At 32.7% G+C, this 23,026-nt stretch overlaps 2 protein-coding genes across 6 annotated transcripts; one reads left to right on the top strand and one right to left on the bottom strand.

Moving 5' to 3' along the window:
- Nucleotides 1–12,029: 12,029 nt before the first annotated feature.
- LOC8258219 (pre-rRNA-processing protein ESF2) lies at nucleotides 12,030–18,882 on the top strand. Of its 4 annotated transcripts, none has more exons than XM_015723509.3 (10): nucleotides 12,030–12,277; nucleotides 13,016–13,148; nucleotides 13,657–13,790; nucleotides 14,477–15,179; nucleotides 15,282–15,357; nucleotides 15,581–15,648; nucleotides 16,563–16,652; nucleotides 16,733–16,863; nucleotides 18,437–18,577; nucleotides 18,665–18,882. In XM_015723509.3, exons 4-10 carry the CDS (start codon nucleotides 14,483–14,485, stop codon nucleotides 18,680–18,682), a joined length of 1,221 nt encoding a protein of 406 aa, XP_015578995.2. In that variant the 5' UTR covers nucleotides 12,030–12,277; nucleotides 13,016–13,148; nucleotides 13,657–13,790; nucleotides 14,477–14,482; the 3' UTR covers nucleotides 18,683–18,882. The 4 variants fall into 4 exon arrangements, with proteins under 4 accessions (XP_015578995.2, XP_015578996.2, XP_002526047.2 ...); XM_015723510.3 differs by having other exon boundaries at nucleotides 13,700–13,790; XM_002526001.4 differs by lacking the exon at nucleotides 13,657–13,790.
- Nucleotides 18,883–19,283: 401 nt separating this feature from the next.
- On the bottom strand, nucleotides 19,284–22,110 carry LOC8258220 (ras-related protein RABB1b). 2 transcript variants are annotated; one of them, XM_002526002.4, is made up of 6 exons: nucleotides 21,761–22,110; nucleotides 21,514–21,653; nucleotides 21,135–21,217; nucleotides 20,298–20,502; nucleotides 20,105–20,173; nucleotides 19,284–19,561 (listed from the first exon to the last, which is right to left on the bottom strand). In XM_002526002.4, the coding sequence occupies exons 1-6, from the start codon at nucleotides 21,804–21,806 to the stop codon at nucleotides 19,469–19,471; spliced, it is 636 nt and encodes a 211-aa protein (XP_002526048.1). In that variant the 5' UTR covers nucleotides 21,807–22,110; the 3' UTR covers nucleotides 19,284–19,468. The 2 variants fall into 2 exon arrangements, with proteins under 2 accessions (XP_002526048.1, XP_048234690.1); XM_048378733.1 differs by having other exon boundaries at nucleotides 21,903–22,109.
- Between the last annotated feature and the right edge of the window lie 916 nt (nucleotides 22,111–23,026).

Consider the following 23,026-nt stretch of genomic DNA (forward strand, 5'->3'; position numbering starts at 1 on the left):
ATGAGTTCAAAATCCAATAAAGGAAAGTTATCAATTTCAAAACCCAAGAAACATGCATAACATAGAAACATCTAAATTCATGCAAAACCCTAATTCTAAACACATATAAAATGAAAAACCAACTAATAAAAGACAATACATGAACCTTAACATGTTTTTAATAATAAAGAAATCAAAAAGTAAGAAAGAAATAAGAAAATAAAAGAGAGATGATGATATGGATGTTCTGAAACTCTTAGGTTGTTACTGTATTGCGCAGATCATCGAGTCTTAAGTGACAAAGATGAGGTTGAATTGAAAATAGGATAGAAATCCAAAATATTTTTAGGGTTTGTGTTTGACTTTTGGAAATGTATATATTGCTCCTAAAAACTTATTGTCGCTCTACCAATAATTGTCAACTCCTTAACAATTTAAAATGAAAAATACTCGAAAACGACGTTGAAATGCAAACTGAGAGTCAATCGAGATTGTGTAGAGCCGATCGGCTCTAGGTTGGCAGTCTTTGAAATTTTTTTACAATTTGACCCTTAAACTTTCAAAATTTCCAATTTCACCCTCTAAACTTAATTTTTTCTGACGGTTTAGTCCAAATTGAATTCAAAAAATAATTTTTTGTTCAATTACTCGCAACCCTAGTTGTGATTTTACCATCCTCAATCCCTTGAGACTCAAGAAAGTGGTAACTTTCATCATCAAGATTTTCGTAATTTTTCTCGATATCTAGGTCTAGAAAATGGGTGTTGACACTACCCGTGTTCTTATTTTGTTTGTTCCTTTTATGCGTCTTTTCCTAATCTCCGTCTAATATGTTGATTTGGTTTTATTTAGCAAGCATAAGTCTTGAGTGAAAGTGCTTGAAAGTCACAATCGTGAGCACCGATCCAATGCTTGGACAAATGCGAAGACAAAGAGTCAATTGATTAAGTATTAGTATAATTCTTCTAATGATCATGAACACCTTTTGGAGGAAAGACAGAATGATAAGAATAGAGGCATGACCAAATATTACAATTCAGAATCTCCATCATTATGTGTTCCTCTACACATAAGAATTTCTAATGACACAAGGATTGACGTAAGGAATAATAGGAACATAATTGACAAGCTTGATTGGTGGCATTAGGGTGTGACTTAATGATCAAGCAAGACAAGACACAAATCCATATGCATAAGAGAGAAATCGATTTATTTTCAATTAATCCAAGTGTAATACAAGTGGGCATACACATTTTTTGATGTTTGGGACGCATATAATGAAGTTATTTAGGTTAGAATGTTAATAGATAGGTCCATGCGAATATCCCCTTGTTATTATGTGAAATTAAAGAAATTGGGCATATGCATTTTTTGACATTGTCGATCGCTAAATTTAAAAGTTTTAAAACAGCATAGTCCTTGCCCTTTCTCTTTTTTCTCTATTCCTTCCTTTCTCCTCCTCCCGTGGCCATCCTCCCATTCCCCCTGTCCCCTCCCACTTCCCCACCCCCTTCCCCAGTGCCGCTGCGCTGCTATCGCCCACACAGGTTTTGTTCCTTTTTTTTAAATTTTTTGCGTTTTAATTTTTCTAATCTTCTCGGCGCCGCCACTTTTCCAGCCTCTCAACTGCCGGTGTCCTTCCTCCTCTCTCTCCGATGACAGGTAAGCTTTATTTTTTTTATTAAATTGTTATTTTTTATTATTTTAATTATGTGATTTTGGTTAAATATTAATTATTTAATTGTAAATTTGAACATGAAATATAAAAAAGTTCTTTTTAATTTATGTATATTTAATTTAAATTTAAAATTTAAATATTAGGTAAAAAATATTAGGTGCCTCAAGGTAATTTTTTAATTTTATGTTTATATAAATTTAGTTTAATTTATCTTTTTTAATTTCTCCATATAAAACTTATGTTAATTTAGTTTAGTTCATATTTAAATATTTATATTTTATTTATATTAATTGTTTTTTAATTTTATTTTTTCTGTTAAACATTTTATTTTCTGTATAAAAATTAGGTTAAAATTATTAAATAAAATCATTTATTTATTATATTTTTAATATGTAATTTAATTTATATTTATTGAGTTAAATTTATGTTAATGTAGTTTAATTATAATTTTATAATTTTTAGATTTAATTTTTAAAATGTATGTTATGATAAATATTTTTTAAATTTATTATTATTTAGTTGAAGGTATAACTTTTATTATAATTTCTATTTATTATTTGTTTTTAGTTTAATTATTTTATTATAATTTTTTAGTTTTAAATTTATTTTTATATTTTTTTGTTATTATAAACATTTATTTTTTTATGTTCATATTTATTTATGTATTTTTTAATATTCTTTTAATAGAAAATGCGTACAGGAATTAGCAAGTAGTATATATATCTAATTTTTTTATTTATCCAATAATTTAATAAATTAGTATGCTCAATTGAAATTTTTTGTTGTGTTTGTGGCTATATAATAAAATTTTATATGTATGTTTAATTAGTGATGGACATGTTACATTTATGTTTTATATGATGGACATGTTAAACAAATAGAACAATATGACAAATATATTAAATGTGTTGTGGATGTGTATTATGTTTGTTGTTATATTTGGTATGTTTTTTACTTAGGAATTGAACCCGTTTTACGGGAATGTCTATATTATAAGACACTCTATTGAAATTTCAATAGAATTTTAAGAGTAAAAGAATATCCCAAAAATTAAAAATTAAAGTTTGTATAAAACTATAATTAATAACTAACTTAGTAATTTTATTATTTCTTGGAATAAAATAATATCCTAAAAGTGATTAAAAATATATAAAAATGTTTAGAAAATCTAATAACGATAGGGATAAGAAAATATGAATATTATATATTAATTTAAGCTTCTTATGAATGTCGCAATATTGGAAAATTGAAATAATTGAAATGGCAGAGAGACATCCTTGTAAGGACTGTCGCAAACGGCATACTCCACCATCCTTACCCCCTATCATGGAGACATCCCAAACACATTCTTCTATACCTACTTTTATACCCTCATCGAGGTCACTGTTGCCTTTACCACCCTCAATTACATCAATAGATTCTTCACCTTCTACTACTATTCTACCATTTGCCATCAGTTCACCATCCACTACTGTTCCACCTCCTACTACACCCGTGCCAATACTTGAGGGGACCTTATATATCATATCATCATCAGGGAGTTCGAAGCCCCATATATGGAATTAGAATAATATATAATAAAATTTATTATTTTTTTGATATTGATATTATTGGAACTACATTCGATTTTCTTGTCTAAACTAACTGCATTAGATTTCTTATAAATAGGTTAGTACCCTCTCATCTCTGCTTGGCGAGGGTCACGAAGATATTCAAGAACAGCATAAAGCGCGAATGGTACATATGGCAATTCGTGCCTAATGAGACGAAAGAATCGTACTTCACGGAGTGGAAGGTAATAAATATTATAATTATTCTGTATTTTTTATTTATAAGTGATTAATATTAATTTCTTTTATTTTGTTTGTTTTTGCAAAAGTTTCTCACCTGGGATACGAGGTACGAGGACCAGCTCCAACCTACATTGGATACGCAGGCAGTTGAGAGATACCGCGACATGGTATCCTGCTAGAAGAGGAGCGGGAAGCGACCTCTATGTGTCGTAAAAAACCCTTGGGCCCACTCAATAGACTATTGAAAGAGGTCTAAGCTGAAGGCATTCGTTGAGACCCACAGCAAGAACCATCTCAGCGAGGTTGCCGGCCCAGGTACAGGTCTTGCTCATCACATTACTAGATCGAGGTCGGCCATCGACCACCGGCGGGCATTAGCAAGAATAAAAATTATATACTTTATTTATAAGAGATAATTAAATTTATAATAAATCATAATGATGTTTAATATAACCATCTTCTTTGTTCAAGCCAATGAGTTGGGTCGCGAGCCTACTGCATTTGAGTTATTTCGCTGGTTGCACAAAAAGACCCACGGTCAAATCATCGACATCAATTCCAACATATCACTGTAAGTTACTTATAACATATTAAAAAAATTTAATTAATATTCTTACTGTTTCAATTTAATATGATAATTAATTTTAATTTTTGTCTATTACAGGATACTGTTAAGGTATGGCAACTACTATATCTTAGCCCGGTGAGGGTTCTTATGATCCTCTACCAGTTGACATGTCACAACTGTTCGTGGATGTCATCAGCGGGGAGAAAAAGCAGCACATATACAAGCTGGGCTCAAAAGTGCCCACCTTCACCCAGTTTCACAGCTTTAGCAGCACTACCTCTGATCGCTCTCGGTATGTCACGACCCACTTTGGGGGCCCGTGACCGGCACTAGGGAATGGGTAGGCTTAAGGCCACCGAAACCCGTAGTAAGCCTGACACTCACTGATTTAAAAAAATCTCATCTCAAATTAATATTATTAAAGCCACAATTTATCTTAATAGTTACACTTTACAAAATTACTTCGGTCTACCAGAAAAACTAGGGCGAGACCCGGGAAGCTCGAAAAATTACAAACGAAACATCTACTATTACTACTGCGGAGAATCTAAGATTTACCAATTTACATACCAAATCAAATACATCACCCGATGATGAAGGAGTCGCGGGAGAACTAACAGTCACGAATCTGAAAAACAGTAAAAATGAGACTGTCAGTCTCAAGAGTGAGTTAAAATCAAATAACCTGGGGACTATTGCATTCTTCTCATAAAATATAGATTATTCAAATCAGTATATCAAAACATGCACGTAAATACAAATCACATTATAATCAAATACCATAATAAATAAATAAATAAAAATATATATTTACTTTTCACGGGACGAGTGGCTCGGGTAGAACCCTAACCCCAATTCTAATAGCCTTTCGGCTCTCTTAATCCAACAGGTCTGGCGCCCAGAGAGCAAGCTCGATCAGGGTCCTTACCTCCAGCCTGAACACTTGAATTCCAAATAAGCCGACGCCCAGAGAGCAAGCTCGATCAGGGACCTTAACTCCGTGAATCAATCGAACTCGGCCAGAGCAATGCTCGATCAGGGCAAACAAATCCATAATAACCTTATGTCCATAATCATTACCGGTGCGCACGCGGTCCTGATGTAACCCATCAGGCGGCATGTTCTACAAGCCACATTTCCCAAATCGCAATCACCACATTTAATAAATATCATTGTCTAATAAAATCATTCAACACTTATCGAAATAAAGATTAAAAATTTAGGATAAGGCAACATGCAATTCGTGTCGACAGAATAATAATATCTGTATTATTATAACGTTACTAATAATAATATTTATATTATTTTCAATAATTAATAGTCCAGTGAAATTATTTATGTTGCGATACTAATAACCATATTATGCATAAACTTTCAAAATAGCAAATTAAATCAGACTTAGCAATAGTGCAATGATTAAATGACTTTAACTCACAGGATTGGGCGACCTCCTAGCTCCGGTGCCTCGGTTGGGCGAGCGAGCAGACAGATCATCTAATCACGGAAAATAATTTATCAAAACGCTGAAACAATCGATCATTAATCCTAGGTCTAGACTCCTAGGACTGACTATCTAAGAATCTCGACTCGGGAGAATTCTACCGAAAATCCGGCAGAACCTCCCTTACAACACGAACATTACCCCTCGTAAAAACGGGTCCAGGACCTGCTAGAAGAACACTTCAAATATCCAACAATTTAAACAATGGGAGTCGGGTCCTAAACTTCACTATTTCCCGACTCCGCCACACAGCACAAAACACAAGGCAAGCAAACTGACAGACAATTATTTTTGACTCACAAATATCATCAAATATTCAATATAAACCATTAGACAAAAATTTAAAATCAAGGGATTTCTAAAATTAACGGGCCAAAGAAATATTACCGAGACGCTCGATCGCTCGATCGACTCGCCTCCGGCCGCCGGAGTCCGATCGACGATCCGAACACACCATCGAACTCACAACGACGCGCTGAAGACGATCCCCGCTTCCGATTTTCCGATCTAATGCCCGATCATCTGGAGAGATTTGCAAACGATCTCGACCGTCGATTTGCAAACGAAGCCCGATCGCCACAAAACCAGTGCCATCGCGAAGCTTGAGATGAGGAGAGTCGGGATACATCCTCCGATCATCCATCCTCTACCGGAGCTCGCCGGAAAAGCCCAAAAACGCGGCTGCCTCCGGAACTCTCTCCTCCGGCCACCAAAGCCGGCAGCTAAAAGGAAGCTCTCGGGAGCCGATCGCCACCAAGATCGGTAGGAAGCCGAAGCTCGGAAGCCAACGCTCTTTCTCTCCTTGCGACCGCCTTGCTTTTTTCATACGCCAGCCAGATCCCGCCCCGGTGACGCAAAGACCGGCCTCCTTCTTCTCGCCCACTTTCTCTCTCTCTTCCTCTCTTCTTCCCCGATTTCTTTCCCTTCAATATCGACATTAGGCCCCTGAACTTTTCCTTATTGCAATTTGGTCCCTCAACTTTCTTAATTACTTACAATTTCATCCCGCAGAATTCCAATTTGACACCCAAACTTCTTTTTAGCCTTTCAATTAAGCCCCTAACTATTTAATTTGGGCCAAATCCGAATTATTGAAAATACACAATTACAATGAAGCTAAAATTAACTTAAATGAAAACTCATTATTAAATATATAAAAATTCTGGGTGTTACACGGTAGGCGCTCAAACACTAGATATGAGCGAAGCTGGATTAGGAATACAACGCCCATTTAGCAAATCTCGAGTGGATGATGCAGCGCATAGTTTGTATGTTTAGTGTTGTGCTTCGTTCCACCACCTGCGCCTACTCTAACTGATGTGTCTGTGATTGCTACCCCAGATCCTCTGACTCAAGACCACGGCGACTCCTCATCGTCAACTGCCTCCGATTAGAGACTTTTTTATTTGTACTTTACTTTATTATTTTTTATACAATATTTTGACTTTGCATTTTTTATATAATTATTTTTATTTTTCAAATTCACTTTTTTATTTCTATTTCAATTTTAAAAATATGCTAATTAATTTAAAATTTTAAAAATACTAATTAATTTAAAAAAATTAATTCATGCATTTAGCGACGGATTAACAGATGCTATAAATAAATTTTTTTAAAATATGAAAAAGAATAGCGACGGATTAACGATAACCCCCTAATATAAAAAAAAGAAAATATGATAAAGTTTACCGACAGATTAGCGATAGGTATTAAAAATAAATTTACACATTAGCGACAGTATAACAATAGCCATTTACCTAGGGTGTAACGATGGATGTTTTTCTTAAAAATTTAATAACAATATAATCCATTAGTAAAACAATGCAACGACGCCTTTCTGCCTACACCTTTAGTGACGCCTAACTTCAACTATGGCGACGGCAATTGTCGTCACCGCATATACCGACAAGCATTATATGCATCGTTAGAGATGTAACGATGCCTTTTTTAGTAACGGTTCTCACCAATCGCTAAGCCGTTGGGAAAACTTTTTAGTGATGGTTTTAGCATATATACTGACGAATTTGTCCATCGCTAAACACTGTCTTTTTATAGTGTTTTAGATAATGATATGTAAACTATTAATCCTAAAGAGAGCTTTGGGCAATGATATGTAAACTATTAACCCTAAAGAGGATTTTGGATAATAATATATAAACCATTAACCCTAAAGAGGGTTTAAGTAATGATGTGTAAATTATAAATCCTAAAAAGGGTTTTAGGCAATGATATGTAAACTGTTAACCCTAAAAAGGGTGTTAAGCAATAATATGTAAACTGTTAACCCTACAGAGGGTTTTAGGCAATGATATGTAAGTCTTTAACCCTAAAGAGGGTTTAGGCAACAATATATCAATCGTTAACCATAAAGAGGGTTTAGGCAACAATATATCAATCGTTAACCATAAAGAGGGTTTTAGGCAATGATATATAAATTGTTAACATTAAAGAGGGTTTTAGGCAATGATATATAAATTGTTAACGTTAAAGAGGGTGATTTCTCTATGTTTTTTCATTATGTCAACGAATTGATCTTGATAGGTTATTATGGGTTTTCCTGTTAAATAAATAATTTTACCTTAAAGAAGCCTTTTTATCCCTTTTAGGTGGTCGTTAGTGCATCCTCATTTGATTGCATAAAGTTTGGGGGCTCAAAAGCCGCTTTCAGGGAACTTATAGTCAGTTTCGTAATAAATTTTTATAGTAACACATATGTGTGTACATATTGACCTTAAGGCCATACACGCTTAAGGCTTAATATGTACATACTTAATGTTAGCACATGCATACTTAGGGATAAAAATTATATAAAGTTGGTGTGTGCATTTTGGGTTTACACTTACCTCTTTTCCTTCATTGTCATTGCTGATATTATTTCTCTCTCGACGGTTGGCCTTTTTTCACCATTTTTTTTATTGCTTGTAGACTTTATGGATCAAGAGAATCAAGGTGATGTTGTTAGCCATCCTGTGGACCTCAGTTTGCCTTTCAAGAAATTAAAAATGAGTTCTCCTCTATTAAGAGTTGCTAGAGGAGCTACAACTTCTCTATTGATACAAAAGGAGACCTATTGCTCTTCCATCGCCATCGGCCAAGTAAGCCTTATATACTGCTTCTTGGATTTCGTTTTAAAGCTCTTTAGCCTTTAAAATTGTTGGCATATGTTAGGAATAAGAGATATTGAGTTTGAATTCTTGTTGGATGGTCAATATGTACGCTCTTAGTCAATACACATGTACTTAGGACTAGTAGGCACATACTTAGCATGGACACACACATATTTGGTCTTCTATTTCAAAATTGTTGCACCTTCAATACATATGCTTGGCCTTAAGCACGTATTTATTAAGCCTCAACTTATATGTACTTATTGAAAGTCGTATGTACTTATGGTTTTTCATTGTCTTCAGCTAATCTCACCCGTTTGTGCACATAAATCATCTTTCTGTATGTATTGGTGCTTCCCTTGGTCAATGTAGCTTACCACTAGCCTTTGTGGAAACCTTCACAGGGTCGTGGAATGGTTCCATATACTGCCTAATAGGGTGAAGGTTCGTGATTTACCTTGTGATTGTTTGAGAACTAACAGATGTGCACTCACTACCCTGGTGAAGTGACAGATGGACACGACATGCACCTTCCATTTGTGTGTCGGTTAGATGACCATTACACCGTTAGATTTTACTGCACTAATAGGGCTATGCTTCTTAGGAGGACTTGTGCCTTTTAATGCTTGTCTGTATTCTTATGAGATTTAGAAGGAGAAGATTAGGATGCTGCTGGGAACAATCCATATGTGAAAAACAAGAATAACATTTGATATTATGACTTGATCAAGCATTGGAAGTGGCATCGTGCTCAAATGAGTGAGGAGATTGACCAGTGTGCTTAAGGTTTCATCTTCTATTTGTTGGGGACTACTCTTTTTGTTACTACTTTCAACACAACTAACTTGGTGATCCTTCCTGTTCTGAGAGAGCTGAACCAGGTAGCAGATTTTAATTGGGGTCGAACAACACTAGCCCACTTATACTACTATCTTGATTGGGCATAAAAGAGGACTTCCACCATAGGCGAACTCGGATCTTAGTCGAGGTAAGCCAATTCTATTTTCCTTATTCTCTTTCATTGCCTATTTTTGGTTGTTTCTTATGAGTTCTTTATTCTTTTTTTACAGATTTGGGCAAGGGAGCATCAGATTTTCGCTTCGAGCAGCCCACTTGACTTGGGGATGGACTTCCCTCGCTTTCTAGAGTGGACTAGCTTTAGAATAGAGGCATGCGACTCTCGTTCCATTTTCTTAATCTTGCTAATGAAGAGAAAAGATGGTATGTGGTGATTTTGCATTGATTATAAACATTTAAATGAGATGACTGTTAAACATAAGTACCTTATTTCATCTATTGATGATCTTTTAGATGAATTATATAGTGCTACTTATTTTCTAAAGCTTGATTTAAGAGCTGGTTATCACTAAATTTTATTGAAAATCTTTTGCTATTGCCCAAAATTGAGTTTAAGTCATGCCATTTGACTTAACAAACGCCCTGTCACATTCCAATCTCCGATGAATTCAATTTTTTACCTTATTTGAGAAAATTCATCCTAGTATTCTTTGATGATATATTGGTTTATAGCCAATCTTGGAAACCTTTTTGTAACACGTACAAACCATTTTTAACATTCAACTATACAATGTGCTCTATAAAACTCAAAACTTATCTTTGCTCAATCACAAGTTGAATAGTTAAGCCATATTGTCTTCACAAGGGGCATTTGCAGATGCTCAGAAAATTTAAATTATGACTTTTTGCCTTATAAAAATGTGAAGGCTTTAAGTGGATTTCTTATACTTACTAGTTATTATAGAAAGTACATCAAGAATTATGCATTTATAAGCATACTTTTGACTAATTTGCTTATGAAGTATGAGTTCAAATAGTCGAGTGAAGCAAATCAAGCATTCAATGCATTAAAGCAAGTCATGTCAACTCCTCCTATCCTTGCTTTATAATCAATGTTGAAATTCTAATACAATTGGATTTTTTAAAATTAGACTAAATTAATAATTTTTTTTTATTTTTCAATTATTTTTCGATTACCAAACCTTTGTTATACTTTTAATAGTTTAAAAATTATACTTTCCAACTAATATTGAAATTCTAATATAGTTGGATTTTTTAGAGTTAGAGTTATTAATAAGACTATTTATTAATAAAATTAATTAATAAATAATATAATTAGTTCTGATTATATATATTATTATTATGATATGATTATATATATTATTATTATGATATGATTATAATATGACAAGATAGATTTTTCTATATTTGAATATATTATATAGTTCAATTTTTTTTAAGGTTAAATACTATTTACCTGCTGAGGTTTTGTCTAATATTGATCCGGTCCCTGTATTTTTTATTATATTAAAACCCCTTAAGTTTTAATGAGAATAACTACTATCTCCTTCTGTGTTAGTCGAAGGACCAAACTGGTAATTTAAGATTACAATTTGATTCTTAAACTTATTATCAAGTATCAAACTCATTTAAAATTAATTTTATTATCAAATTAAAGTAAAAATCTTATTTTTAGCATAAGTTAATTTTAATGTATAATTAAAATAAAAAATTTAATATTTTTTTACTTATTTATATCTTTTAACTTTTTAGCATAATTTAATTCTAAAAAAATTAAATATATTAAAAATACTTTTTTTTTGTTTAATTTTATTAGATTACTATATAGTTTAATTTTAAATTTTAAAATAAAATAAATACTTAAAAATTATTACTTTTATTAGAAACTAAATTTAAACTATATTAAAAATAAAAAATTTATTTGTATTAATCTCATTTAAATAATTGATTAAAAGTTTCATTTTTAACATATAAGATTATTATGATATTCTTCATTTATAGTGGACTTGTCAATTTGGTGTTTAGATTATTTTATTAGATTAAAACATAATTGTTTAATTTAATTTTTATTTTTATACAGTTTAACTATAATATATAATAAAAATAACAATAGAATGATATGTTTTAACTAAAGATTTTTATTTTATATTATTAACTAAAATTAAACTATATAATAATTTAATAATATTATTGTAAATATAAGTAGTTTTAAATTTTTTAAATTTGCTTGAATTAAATTGTATTAAAAATAAAAATTAGAAAAAATATTAAATTTATTATTTAATTAGACATTGAAATTAATTTGTGTTAAAAATAGAATCTTATATAAATTTAATAATAAAATTAATTTTAAACAAATTTGATATTTAATAATAAATATTTCAAAGATTAAATTATAATACTAAGATACCAGTTTGAGTTTTAGACTAATATAAAAGATGCAGTAGTTAATTTTATAAAACTCAAATAGATTTTAATATAATAAGAAAATGTACGAATCAAATTATATAAAAAATATTATATATATGAATTTAAGAAATTTGTTAATAATTAATAAAAATAAAATTATTACATATAAATTTAAGAAAAATAAAAACCTACGTGGTGTTAATCAAAACCACGCAGCTTCCACCCTCACAAACCCTCTTTGCAGTCGCCAAAACTTGCTGGTTAGCCGTCACCCTTGCTCCCGTCGCCGTCGCTCTTGCTGCCGTCGCCTCCGCAAGGACAAAGGTCAGCAGACAACCGGATCGGCATGCAACAGCTGTTCTTTTATTTCAATTTCTTGTTCTTTGCTTTGGAAGTGACTCCCATGATAGCATCAAAACAAAGGTATGTAAATAATGGTTTAAGAACTTATAATCTTATACTATGATAAAGACTTTTCTGAATATACTGGTGAGAGTTCCTGAATTAATATGAAGTGTTGAATCAAACAGAAGCCATTTTTGAACACTAGCTAGCTAGGGTCAATTTTCCTTTTGTTCTGTTCATTTCTTTGACTTGAAAAAGGTTTTGAATGCACCCTTTAAGAATGGAGAAAAGCAGAAGATTAAAATAAAAGAAAGATTATAACTATTAAGAAATGAACAAAATTTTCCTACTGTTCTATAGATCTGCATTTATTAAAATATAAATTAATCAACAAGAGAGTGGGATTAGGTATCAATAACAACCTGCAAAAATATCAATGGCTTTGATGCCTTCTACACTTACAGAACATGATCAAAACTATACATAACCATGAAAGCACTATGTATATGTTCTCTCTATAAGCAATAAAAAAAAGTAGAGTACAACCCAACAGAATCTTATTCTATATTTCTTAATTGCAGTATTATAGTAGTGAAGATGTAGTCTTTCTGCTGATCTCAGTATGAAAAGTAAAAAGAAAACGAAGATCTAAGTAAATATGGGGAGATTTTGCATATAAGATGTTGAATTATGATGTATATTTCCATGAAGTTGTTATTAAGTGTTATTTAAATATTTCTTATAATAACGGTTATAAATAGATCTATTATTGAGGGTATTGTAGTTGATTTTGTTCTTATTCTTGTTGTTTTGCAGTTGATTTTGTTGTTCCTGGAGGAACCGCTGGCGGCAGCTGAACAAGCTTCCTCTGAAGCTCGAAGGTGGAGGCAATAGAGGGCTGCTTGGCATAACACTCGCCATCTAGATTAGCTGCTGCTGTCGCCATATTGTTCGTTCTCCTTTTATCTCTCTTATTATTTTTCTTTTTTTTTTTGGCACTGATATCTTCTTAAATTTGATGTATGTGCAAAAATGAATGTGTAATTAAGCTATATATACAATTGATGATTACATTGATTTTATTATTACTCTTTTATTGTTTTGGTTTTATGATTATTCTTTAAGATTGTAGGTAATGTGTCTGATAAATTGTCCAAACAGCTTTTGATTAAGGAATGAGTTCTGAAATAAACTTTTAGGCATTTTTTTCTAAGCTTTACTTCTTGAACTGTGTAGGAATGAGGGAGATGGAAGATTATTTCTAATGGTTTTGCATTTTATATTTTTATGTGAAGAAAATTATTAAGTATTATAATAAGAAAAGAAAAAGAAACTTTTGAAAAGGAGAATATCAAAATAATATTTTAATTGTACTAATACAGCTCACTCGCCTTAGAATATGTGTGTAACACACTCTCTTGAATTTGGGTTTCATCGACCATTTTGCAAATATACAGGGTAATTGAGCCACAGTTAATTTTGGGGCAATTTGGATTTCAGTTGTAAGTTCAGGGGCAATTTGCTACTTAAACCAATTCAACACCAAAGTAATTTTATTTCTGCCTCTGGTTAATCATTGCCGGCTGCCGCTGTAAGTATTTTTTGGGGTCCTTATTCTTCAATAGACTGTTTCAAATTACTTTTTCACTTGTATTAATATAACTGACACATATAAATGCTCATCTTTTCTTCGTTTTTGATTGATTCAAAGCTCGTTTTATGGAATTAGATGCAGATGGGATTTTTATTATCTGGGTTGTAAGCAAGAAATATCTATGTATCCAGTATGGGTATGTTTGGTATTGGTATTTAGTGTGTGCTTGAGTTTAGCAATTGATGAAAACTGGAGTTAACTAAATTTAAGTGTGTGAATGAATATTGTTGATTTAATGGTGTTCCAGGTGTTATATTTCAGTTGCAATTGATGATAAATCTGAGTTGCTTTTGTATCACATATCTGCTATGGGTGCATATCACACTATTGCCATTACATGTTCTAGTACAAGGGTCAGCCATGTATTGTAAACTTCAGTTATTTGTTGGTTTCTTTGGTTAAAAATTATATTGAGTAAGGAAATTTATGTTAAAGATAGGCTATTTACAGTTACTAAAAGATCTAATTGTCATATTTCCATTAACCAAAAGCATTATAGATGATGCATGATTCACACTTTGATATTGAAGAACCCTACTCATGCTTAGTTGTTTGATCAGCTAAGCTATCTGCACATTTTTTCTTCTCTGCTTCTAAACATTTGTTTGTACTATGTTTTAAAGGGTAGAATGGCCAAGGTAGAGTATAAGATTAATGCATTGAGCTCTCAAACTGAAGGGGATCCAAAATCCAGTGCGGAAAGACAAATAAAGAAGAAAAATAAAAAGAAAAAACAATTGCTGGAAAGTGTGAAAGTAGAGGATGAACAGGAAACTAATAGGGACATCCCTTCAGTTGAAGGGAATTCACAATATGTTGATATGAGTGCAGAAAGCAGGAAAAAGAAATTAAAGAAGAAGCTCTTAAAGGAAACTGCTATAAGTAAGGAAGGTAGTAAAGAAACTGGTGTTGAGAGGGAAAAGAAAGGATCAAAGAAAAGAAAAAAGCAATCATTACTGGAAACTGCTGAGATTGAAGATGAGGAAGATGTTAACTGGAAGGGTTCTCCAAAGGCGATGAATACCACGGCTGGAAGTGGGAAAAGTGATGAAGAGAAACAATTGTTGAAGGAAACTGCAGTAGCTGAGGAAAAGCAAGAGGCCAGTGGAATAAATCTTGTAGAAGAGGAGAATCAAACACTGACTAATGAAATGGTTGATAGGCTTAAAAAGAAGAAGAAAAAACGACTGCTGAAGGAGGCAGCTCAGGCTGACAGGCGTGGAGTTTGTTACTTGAGTCGAATTCCTCCTCACATGGATCACGTGAAGCTTCGCCATATTCTTTGCCGATATGGAGAAATACAGAGGATCTACCTTGCACCTGAAGGTGATCAATAAATGATCCTTAATTTTCTTTCCCATTTCTCTCATTTCTTCATTCTACTTTCTCATTTATTATATTAGGAATCGACTTTATGTTATCTGGCAGTTAATAAACATCGAGTACAATATCGAGTACAACGAAGAAAAGCTGATGGACTTGAAGATCTAGGATTCTCTGAAGGGTATTTCAAATAAAAAGCAATGCACAAAATGTGCTTAACAGATTTATCTTAGTATTGCAGAATTATCTATTATTTCTAGGATACTATTACTTTGTGTATTGAATGTCTAGTGTAAAATTGACTACTTGAGATTTTTACGTTTGATCTTTGTTTGGCATAGAAAGATGCACCATTGTGCTATTCCAATTATTATCACATGATTCTCCTTGTCTGTAACATGCAGGTGGGTTGAGTTTACCAATAAAAGCATTGCCAAAAGAGTTGCTAACATGTTAAATGGTGAACAAATGGGTAGGTAATCTGATTGTAGTGGTTTGGTAGAGGTATAGTGTCCTGTTCCTATCGTATTCAGACAACAAAAAGTTATAATGGAGGTTATCAACTTGGTCAGAGATACATCTTCATCTTTTAAAATTCTTTTAAGTGTTTGATTATGATTTCTCAAGCCTCTGTTCATTACCTACCCACCAATTATGTGATGTAATTAGTTCTCTTTTTATTTTTCATGACAAGTTTAAAAGACAGTTAATTTTTCATTTGGGACAATTGCCATCATATTTGTTTCTAATAAATGAAGGAGCACACCAAAGATTGAAACTTTTTGGCTTTCCTTTAGCAATTTCAATATTCTCATCTCGATGTAAATAATATGCATCAACTGAACTTAAGACACTAAAGTTCATAAAAAAGGAGTTCATTAATCCATAATATTCATCAAGCAATTTGAGTCCCCACATAGATCTGCAACTACAGTTTTCTTGTTTTCTTTTGGAGGTATATATTATTTCCTATGATAAGCATATAATTTTTCTCATGATAGTTTTTCTCTTAAGAAATTGTTGAAATACATTGTCCCCTGTCTAATGAAATCTCTCCGTGTGTGAAAGAATTAGTTGATGCCTTCAAGTCAAAGTATTATCAGAAATTATGCAGTAATGTTTTTCTTGAGCTAGTTACTTGGCCTCAGTCTTATTCTTTGTACAACTCGTGGCTTCCTATCCTTGGACTCACTTCTGTTGTTTTGGTGTGGTTTGAACAAATGGCTCATGTTCCTTTTTTACAAATAGAGCATGTTTGAAGATTTTCCTCTCCATATTTAGCTATTACATAGTTTCTACACTTAGTCAATTTAGTTCCTATTACTGGCATCTTTTCCTCCTTGTCTTTTTCTTTTAATTGTTTATTTATGTTTTCCATGTTTTTAGGTGGGAGGAAGAGGTCACAATTCTACTATGACCTTTGGAATATCAAGTACTTGAGTAAATTCAAATGGGATGATCTTACAGAAGAAATTGGTAAAACAAGATATTTCTCTTTTGCTGTACCATATTATGCTAAGGAATTTGACACATGTCTCTTGGTGTTTCTAATGCAGCTTACAAGAGTGCTATACGAGAGCAAAAATTAGCTCTAGAACTTTCTGCGGCAAAGAGGGAGCGTGATTTTTATTTGTCTAAAGTGGAAAAGTCTCGTGCTTTGAGTTCTATAGAAGAACGATTAAAAAAGGTAAATATTGTACAACTGTATATAACTGACCTACATCAGGTTACCCTATTGTTGGGTCTTGATCACTTATAGTTGTGTTCTAAAATAACAATTACACATAAACCAAGGTTCTGTACCTCACATGCTAAAGGGATGTGCTTTATTTTGCATATTTTTGTTAGGAGGAACAGACCTCTTGGTTCCACAGGCCTTTTAGATTCTGCATCAGGACAATGTTTGGATCCTGATAGGAATGGTTTAATTGGCTGTATAGGACTGGTTTAAGTAGCATTTGGCACAATAGTTAGGTAGTATAGCAACTTAGAGTTGCTCAAAGGGAATACAAATAAATTAGAAATCACAATCATCTTGCATATATTAAGAGGAACAGGAGGATCATGAAGGCAGGGGAGTGAATGGTCACATTTTGTTTTGGAATAAGGTTCAATTTGGCCCCAGACTTTATGGTGGTCAAGCTCATTTTGGCCTTTTTAACCTTCTAGCAAACTTGGTCCAAATCTTTGCTATTTTGGCTCAAATTAGCCCTTACATGAGAGAGCGAGAGTCACTCTCCTTAGAAAAATGAAAACAATTTTTATTTTTTGAAATGAAATAAAAAAAAAAATTTATGAATTCTTAAAAGCGACTATTTTATAATTTAAATCCTTAATTAAAAAGAACAACTATAATTTTTTTGATTCAACTATATGTTATAGATAAATATTATTTTTTAAATAAATTATAAATACTAGCTAAAGTTAATTTCTTTTTAGCAATTCATTCTCTTTTATGGAGAGTAAGTTACACTTTTTCAAACGAGTTGATTCGAGTAAAAAAAAAAAAAAGGTAAAGCTTTGGGCTTAATTGGCCCAACAGATAAAAAATGGCCAAATTAAGCCTCACCACAAAGTTCAAGAGCCAATTGAACCTTATTCCTTTTCTTTTTGAAGAGTTGGTCTTTTGTTTGGAAGCATGGACTCTTTCATGGTGCGGTTTGATTGGTCACAATTTCAGAAATGCTCGGCCTTGTTTCCAACCTACCTTTGTGATTGGAACAAATTATATATGAAACGCAATTAAATTTTTCACAATTTGATGTTGTTAGTGCGAGTCTGTGACTATATTAAGGTTTTGTGGATCTTTATTTATGAACCTCTGTTTTCTGTTGAATCATTATCTCATATTCATGAATGTTTAATGTCTTTATGGTACTCACGGTACCCCCATTGGATTGTAAAAATCACATGGTAAAATCCTGATCGGTAGACATCCTCTGTTAGTGGTCCTCTTTGCTCTTATCTTAAGAATCCTAATTTAAATTGGAGTCACCTTGAGTGCTTTGGCAAGTAATATCTTCTATTCCTAAGAGATGGAAAATGATTACATATCCTGCCCCCTTATATCAAGGTCGAGGCTTAATTTTTTTTACATTTTGTGGTCTTAGCTTAATACCACGGCTTTGCCAGAGAAATGTGCAGATAAGATAGTTTTTTTCCTCGTCTTAATGGAACAAAGTTTTTGACCATCAACTTTTGGTTATCCAATTGAGGCACATTTGTGTTTCTGTATTATATGTATAATCTTGCTTCTGCAGAAGCAAAAGGTCCAACTGGAGACAGGAGGTGAATTCTCGGTTAGCATACCAAAGGTTATCCGTCAATTTGCACAGACAAAACCAATTGCAGATAGAGCAGAAGAAAACAGGCCTCGACTCTCTAAAGACGTCCTGGCTGGGGTGAGTTGTCTCATTATTTATAGGCATTCACTTCATATTATACCTTATTTGTTTTCTTAAGCAAACTTTGTGTTTTGCCCTATGCAGGTATTCGGTGGTTCTTAGTGATAGGCTTGGTGCATGTTCCACCTACAAGTATTTGCTGCTTCTGTTGTCAAATGGGTGTTCTGTACTTTTGATGCTTTAAATGAGCACCTTACAATTTTGTTGCTGTCTGAACAATGTTTAGTGACTTTTTAGAGTTCATGGCTGCCATTTTTGTTGATAACCCAGATAATGAACCATGTGTTCACTGTTCCCTTGTATTTTCCATCTCAAAGGGATTTTCTTTTTACCGGTTTTTAGTAACATCCAAAAGATTGTTCTTTTGCCTTTTTTGGGTTAAGGCTTGTGAGGAGAAAACACTTAAAGCTGTATTGCTTTTTTTTTTTTTTTTTTTCTTTTCAGATTAATAATGTTCTGCTTTTCAGTTGATTCAACATAATAATAAGAAAAAAGAACTGAAAATATCATATGGAAGGAATGATCTTTATTTAGTTTTGGAACACTACGAGAGTGTTTAAATTTGACTGATTCTTATATGCCCAGCAAATTGAGATCTAGGTTAATACAGAATGCATGGGATAGAAAGCAGAAGTAGCATCAGCAAATGCTATCAGTAGAGCTGCTACAAATATCCCAAAATACTATAAAAGCAACAGCAAACTTTGAGCACTGTAAATACCTGAACCCTATCAATTAGATTTAATTCAGTTTTAAGATTTTGGATCTATACATTAAATGTTAACCAGAAGCCACATGACAGTTCTAAACATATATTCATAAGAGGAGTGGGGAAAGCTGAATGAAATTGCACAGAAGTATCAAATACAGATTTTATTTGTGTTTTGTTTAGCTGCAGCAACCCCCTCTCTGAGCAACAGCTCCATCTCTAGAGCCTGATGGACCCTGGGGCCGCCCATATCCAACCTTGATTCCTGAAGACTGCAATCATAACCACAAAAGTGTCAACAAGATATAATCAAAATTTTGGTTCGTGGGAAACAAAAAGTTGCAGAAAGGCAAAGACAATAAATTCCCAACACTGCCTTTAACATTACAAATATAGCTTTGGCAACTACATAAACAAGCATGAGGCGATTTCAACCAAACTCCATCTCCTTTGGACAAACCTAGCCATCCATTTATTTCCCCGCCCACAAAATTTCCATGCACCAAGAATCGAACTTCAAATTATAGAATAATTAATGTATCCCACAAGCGAAATCATAGAAATGCATCCAGGCAGCCAACAATTTGGCTCGCAATCAAAGACGAGCAAGGCAGTTTGTAACACTTTATAAAGAAACTCAGGTCTTGCACTCGCATGGATAATTCCCATAATATACCATAAAACTGAAAAAATTGGTTGTTTAACATGAAGGAAAAGAAAAATTAAGCCACAAGTGATGCATATTGTTACTCTATATTAACATCCCATCCTCAGTAGACGTGCCCATGGGACAGCAAAATGAGCTAAAAAATTACCTCATTGGATACATCAAACACGCCTTCTTGGATGTTCTGAAGGATCTTTCCTGCAGTCCTTATGAAGGCCTATAATAAGCATTTTACTATATTAGCTAATACATTTTTTAAAACAGAAACAAGGATAACTTAAGCTGTGACATGTCTCATGAATATATTATACACGAGCGCAATGCAGATTCCATCACATCACCTCCTCAACATTTTGAGCTGTTCTTGCAGATGCCTCCAAGAATAGAAGTCCATTTTCCTTGGCAAATTGTTCCCCTTCCTCTTTGCTGACAGCCCTCCGATGAGCAAGATCGCATTTGTTTCCTATGAGCATTATCGTCATGTTAGGATTAGCATGCTGTCGAGCATCTTCTAGCCAACTTGCTAAGTGATTAAATGTCTCTCTCCTGCACAACATCCCAGATTTAGTTAGGGAACAGAAGTAATATAAGAGAAAAGGAATATTGACGCAGACAACAAATATATAAGCTTTGACCCTCTCAAAACTTGAAGTACCCTAGAATAACAGTTGACCACAAGTACAAGTGCAACTTCAGTTTTCAGAAATTATAAGATTAGGAGTCTTCTCATTTTTTTTTTACTTCACATGTTGTATGTATGGATATACCCTCAAAGAAGCTGTCAATATTGTGAAAAAGGTGTTGCAATCATAGAACCTCTACCATAGCAAGGGCAGAGAAGAGAATCCATAGCTTGACCTCTTTCTATATAAATATATACACTCAAGAAGCACAATCAAATTCACTTATTCCTACAGCTTTACTCATTTGCACCCAGTTGAAAATCCATTTTTCAAAGGAGGAATTAATGTTCAAAACCATAATGCCTTGTGGTATGAAATTAGCTTCAACTACCAAGCTACTGATCTAATAGCATGAGTTAACATTGTGCCCAGTGACAATTGCTTAATTGGGAAAGCAGCCATCAAGGTCTTGTTATTTATTGATTCTTGACAGGGAAAAGCTTCAATGCGTGGACAGTTTTTGAGACGTAAGTAGGAGAAGGATATAGTAGTGACCTTGTAATGTCATAAACCAAGAGTGCTCCAGCTGCTCCTCTGTAGTAGGATCTAGTGATGGATCTAAATGATTCTTGGCCAGCCTAAAATTAAAATTAAATAGCGGTCACAAGAATAAATAATAAAGACACACAAATGAAATAGTAAAATGCATATTTTATAAACACTGAATTAGAACATAAATACACAATCACAAATACAAAATCTCCTACGACAAATATAGTCATTCAACTAATGGTCCAACGAAGTCTACCAAACAAGCTTTAGCAATAAAAAAATTTCTTTTATTTAATTGAAATAAGATAAAAGTATTCTTTTAAAAAAAAAAAGAAGAAGAAGAAGAAGAAGAAGAAGAAGAAGAAGAAGAAGAAAGACATACAGTGTCCCAAATCTGAAGCTTGATAGGGCGGGAATCAATAGTAACCATACGAGCACCGAATTCAACTCCGATGGTGAGATCATGCACTGGTTGAAACCTCTTATCCGTGAATTGCAATAACAGACATGATTTCCCTACTCCTGATATTTCACCAAATCGAACCCTAATTACTTTAAAAAGAAAAAGTAAAAGAATTTGAACACAACAAAAAAGCAAAAAAAAAAAAAAAAAAGGGGGTGGGGGGCACCTGTATCTCCGATGATGATGTACTTGAAGAGGTAATCGTAAGACATAATAATAATAATAATTATAAAAACAAAACAAATAAAATAAAATAATAATCAGTAGAAGTAGTTATAGGTTAAGCAAGGCACAAAACGCCGACGTACTAGATGGAGATGGAGGAGAAGAAGAAGAAGAAGAAGAAGAAGAAGAGCAATCGAGTTTTTCTTCTATGGTTTTGTTGTGTTGTGTTGTGTTGCGCGTTGTGCTGTGCGGATGATTTTGGGTTTCAAATAAAAGGGAATGAATAACAAATTCCAAATTATTATTAGATTAAACCCAACAAATATTCGCCGACGGTTCAATCCATACAGATAATATATAGTTTTGGATTTAAAGATTGATTTTAATTTATATACTGTTTTCTTAATGCCTAATTAATGTAATGTAATCTTCCTCTCTACGTCTTACATTTATTTATTAAATATTTTACCAAATATCCGGTTTTGTATGATCCCACTCTGTCAATTAAACTTTATCCACACATTATTCAAATAAAAACAACGATTCTGAACTTGACATATTCTTTTTCATACAATAATATTTACATGGTTTTCTCTTTTTAATTCTCATTTATTTTAAATTTGATTAAAATCTATTCATAATTTATTTTATTTAAAAAGAAAAAAAATAAAAATCTATTCATAAATTTTTAAATTAATTTTTAATTTATTTAAATATATAAATCTCAAATTTATAAATAAATTTTATAAATTTTGATAAATATGGAATTTATTTATTTATATGAAAGACTTAACAAAGTGAATACTATACAGACAAGAGATAATTATTTAATATAATAAATAAGACTCGATGCATCTTTTTGTTGCTGCATAAATAGAAAAAAATGCTCATTGACTTGTTGGTAACATCGTACAATAAATAAATTATTTTTTTATGTCAAATAAGCTCCTAATTAAAATTATTTACAGGATAAATCAAAACTATATATTAAATATTAAAGTCTTTCCATAGTGCATATATGATTTATAAATATGAGAATTTAAAGCCATGAAATAAATATCATTCCGTTTTAATAATAGATTTAACAGGTTAATTATTATCCATATACTGAGCTTAATGTTTCTATCTTTATTTAAGCTACAGCTCGAGCCAAGGTCATAATAATGAACACAGACATAACACTTGCAGGCTGAAACTTTCACCAAGGCAGAAACAGCAGCCATATGACACAAACCATTGCAGAAGAAGGGGTTCCTAGACTAAAGAA

The sequence above is a fragment of the Ricinus communis genome, chromosome 1 (genome assembly GCF_019578655.1).
Source record: "Ricinus communis isolate WT05 ecotype wild-type chromosome 1, ASM1957865v1, whole genome shotgun sequence".
NCBI lineage: Eukaryota > Viridiplantae > Streptophyta > Magnoliopsida > Malpighiales > Euphorbiaceae > Ricinus > Ricinus communis.

Coding starts and splice junctions, on each gene's coding strand:
- LOC8258219 (XM_015723509.3), top strand. CDS start 14,483: ATGGCCAAGGTAGAGTATAAGATTAATGCATTGAGCTCTCAAACTGAA. Junction 15,180..15,281: donor GATCTACCTTGCACCTGAAG/GTGATCAATAAA, acceptor GTTATCTGGCAG/TTAATAAACATCGAGTACAA. Junction 16,864..18,436: donor TAGAAGAACGATTAAAAAAG/GTAAATATTGTA, acceptor TTGCTTCTGCAG/AAGCAAAAGGTCCAACTGGA.
- LOC8258220 (XM_002526002.4), bottom strand. CDS start 21,806: ATGTCTTACGATTACCTCTTCAAGTACATCATCATCGGAGATACAG. Junction 21,654..21,760: donor CATCATCATCGGAGATACAG/GTGCCCCCCACC, acceptor GTGAAATATCAG/GAGTAGGGAAATCATGTCTG. Junction 21,218..21,513: donor AGCTTCAGATTTGGGACACT/GTATGTCTTTCT, acceptor TTTTAATTTTAG/GCTGGCCAAGAATCATTTAG.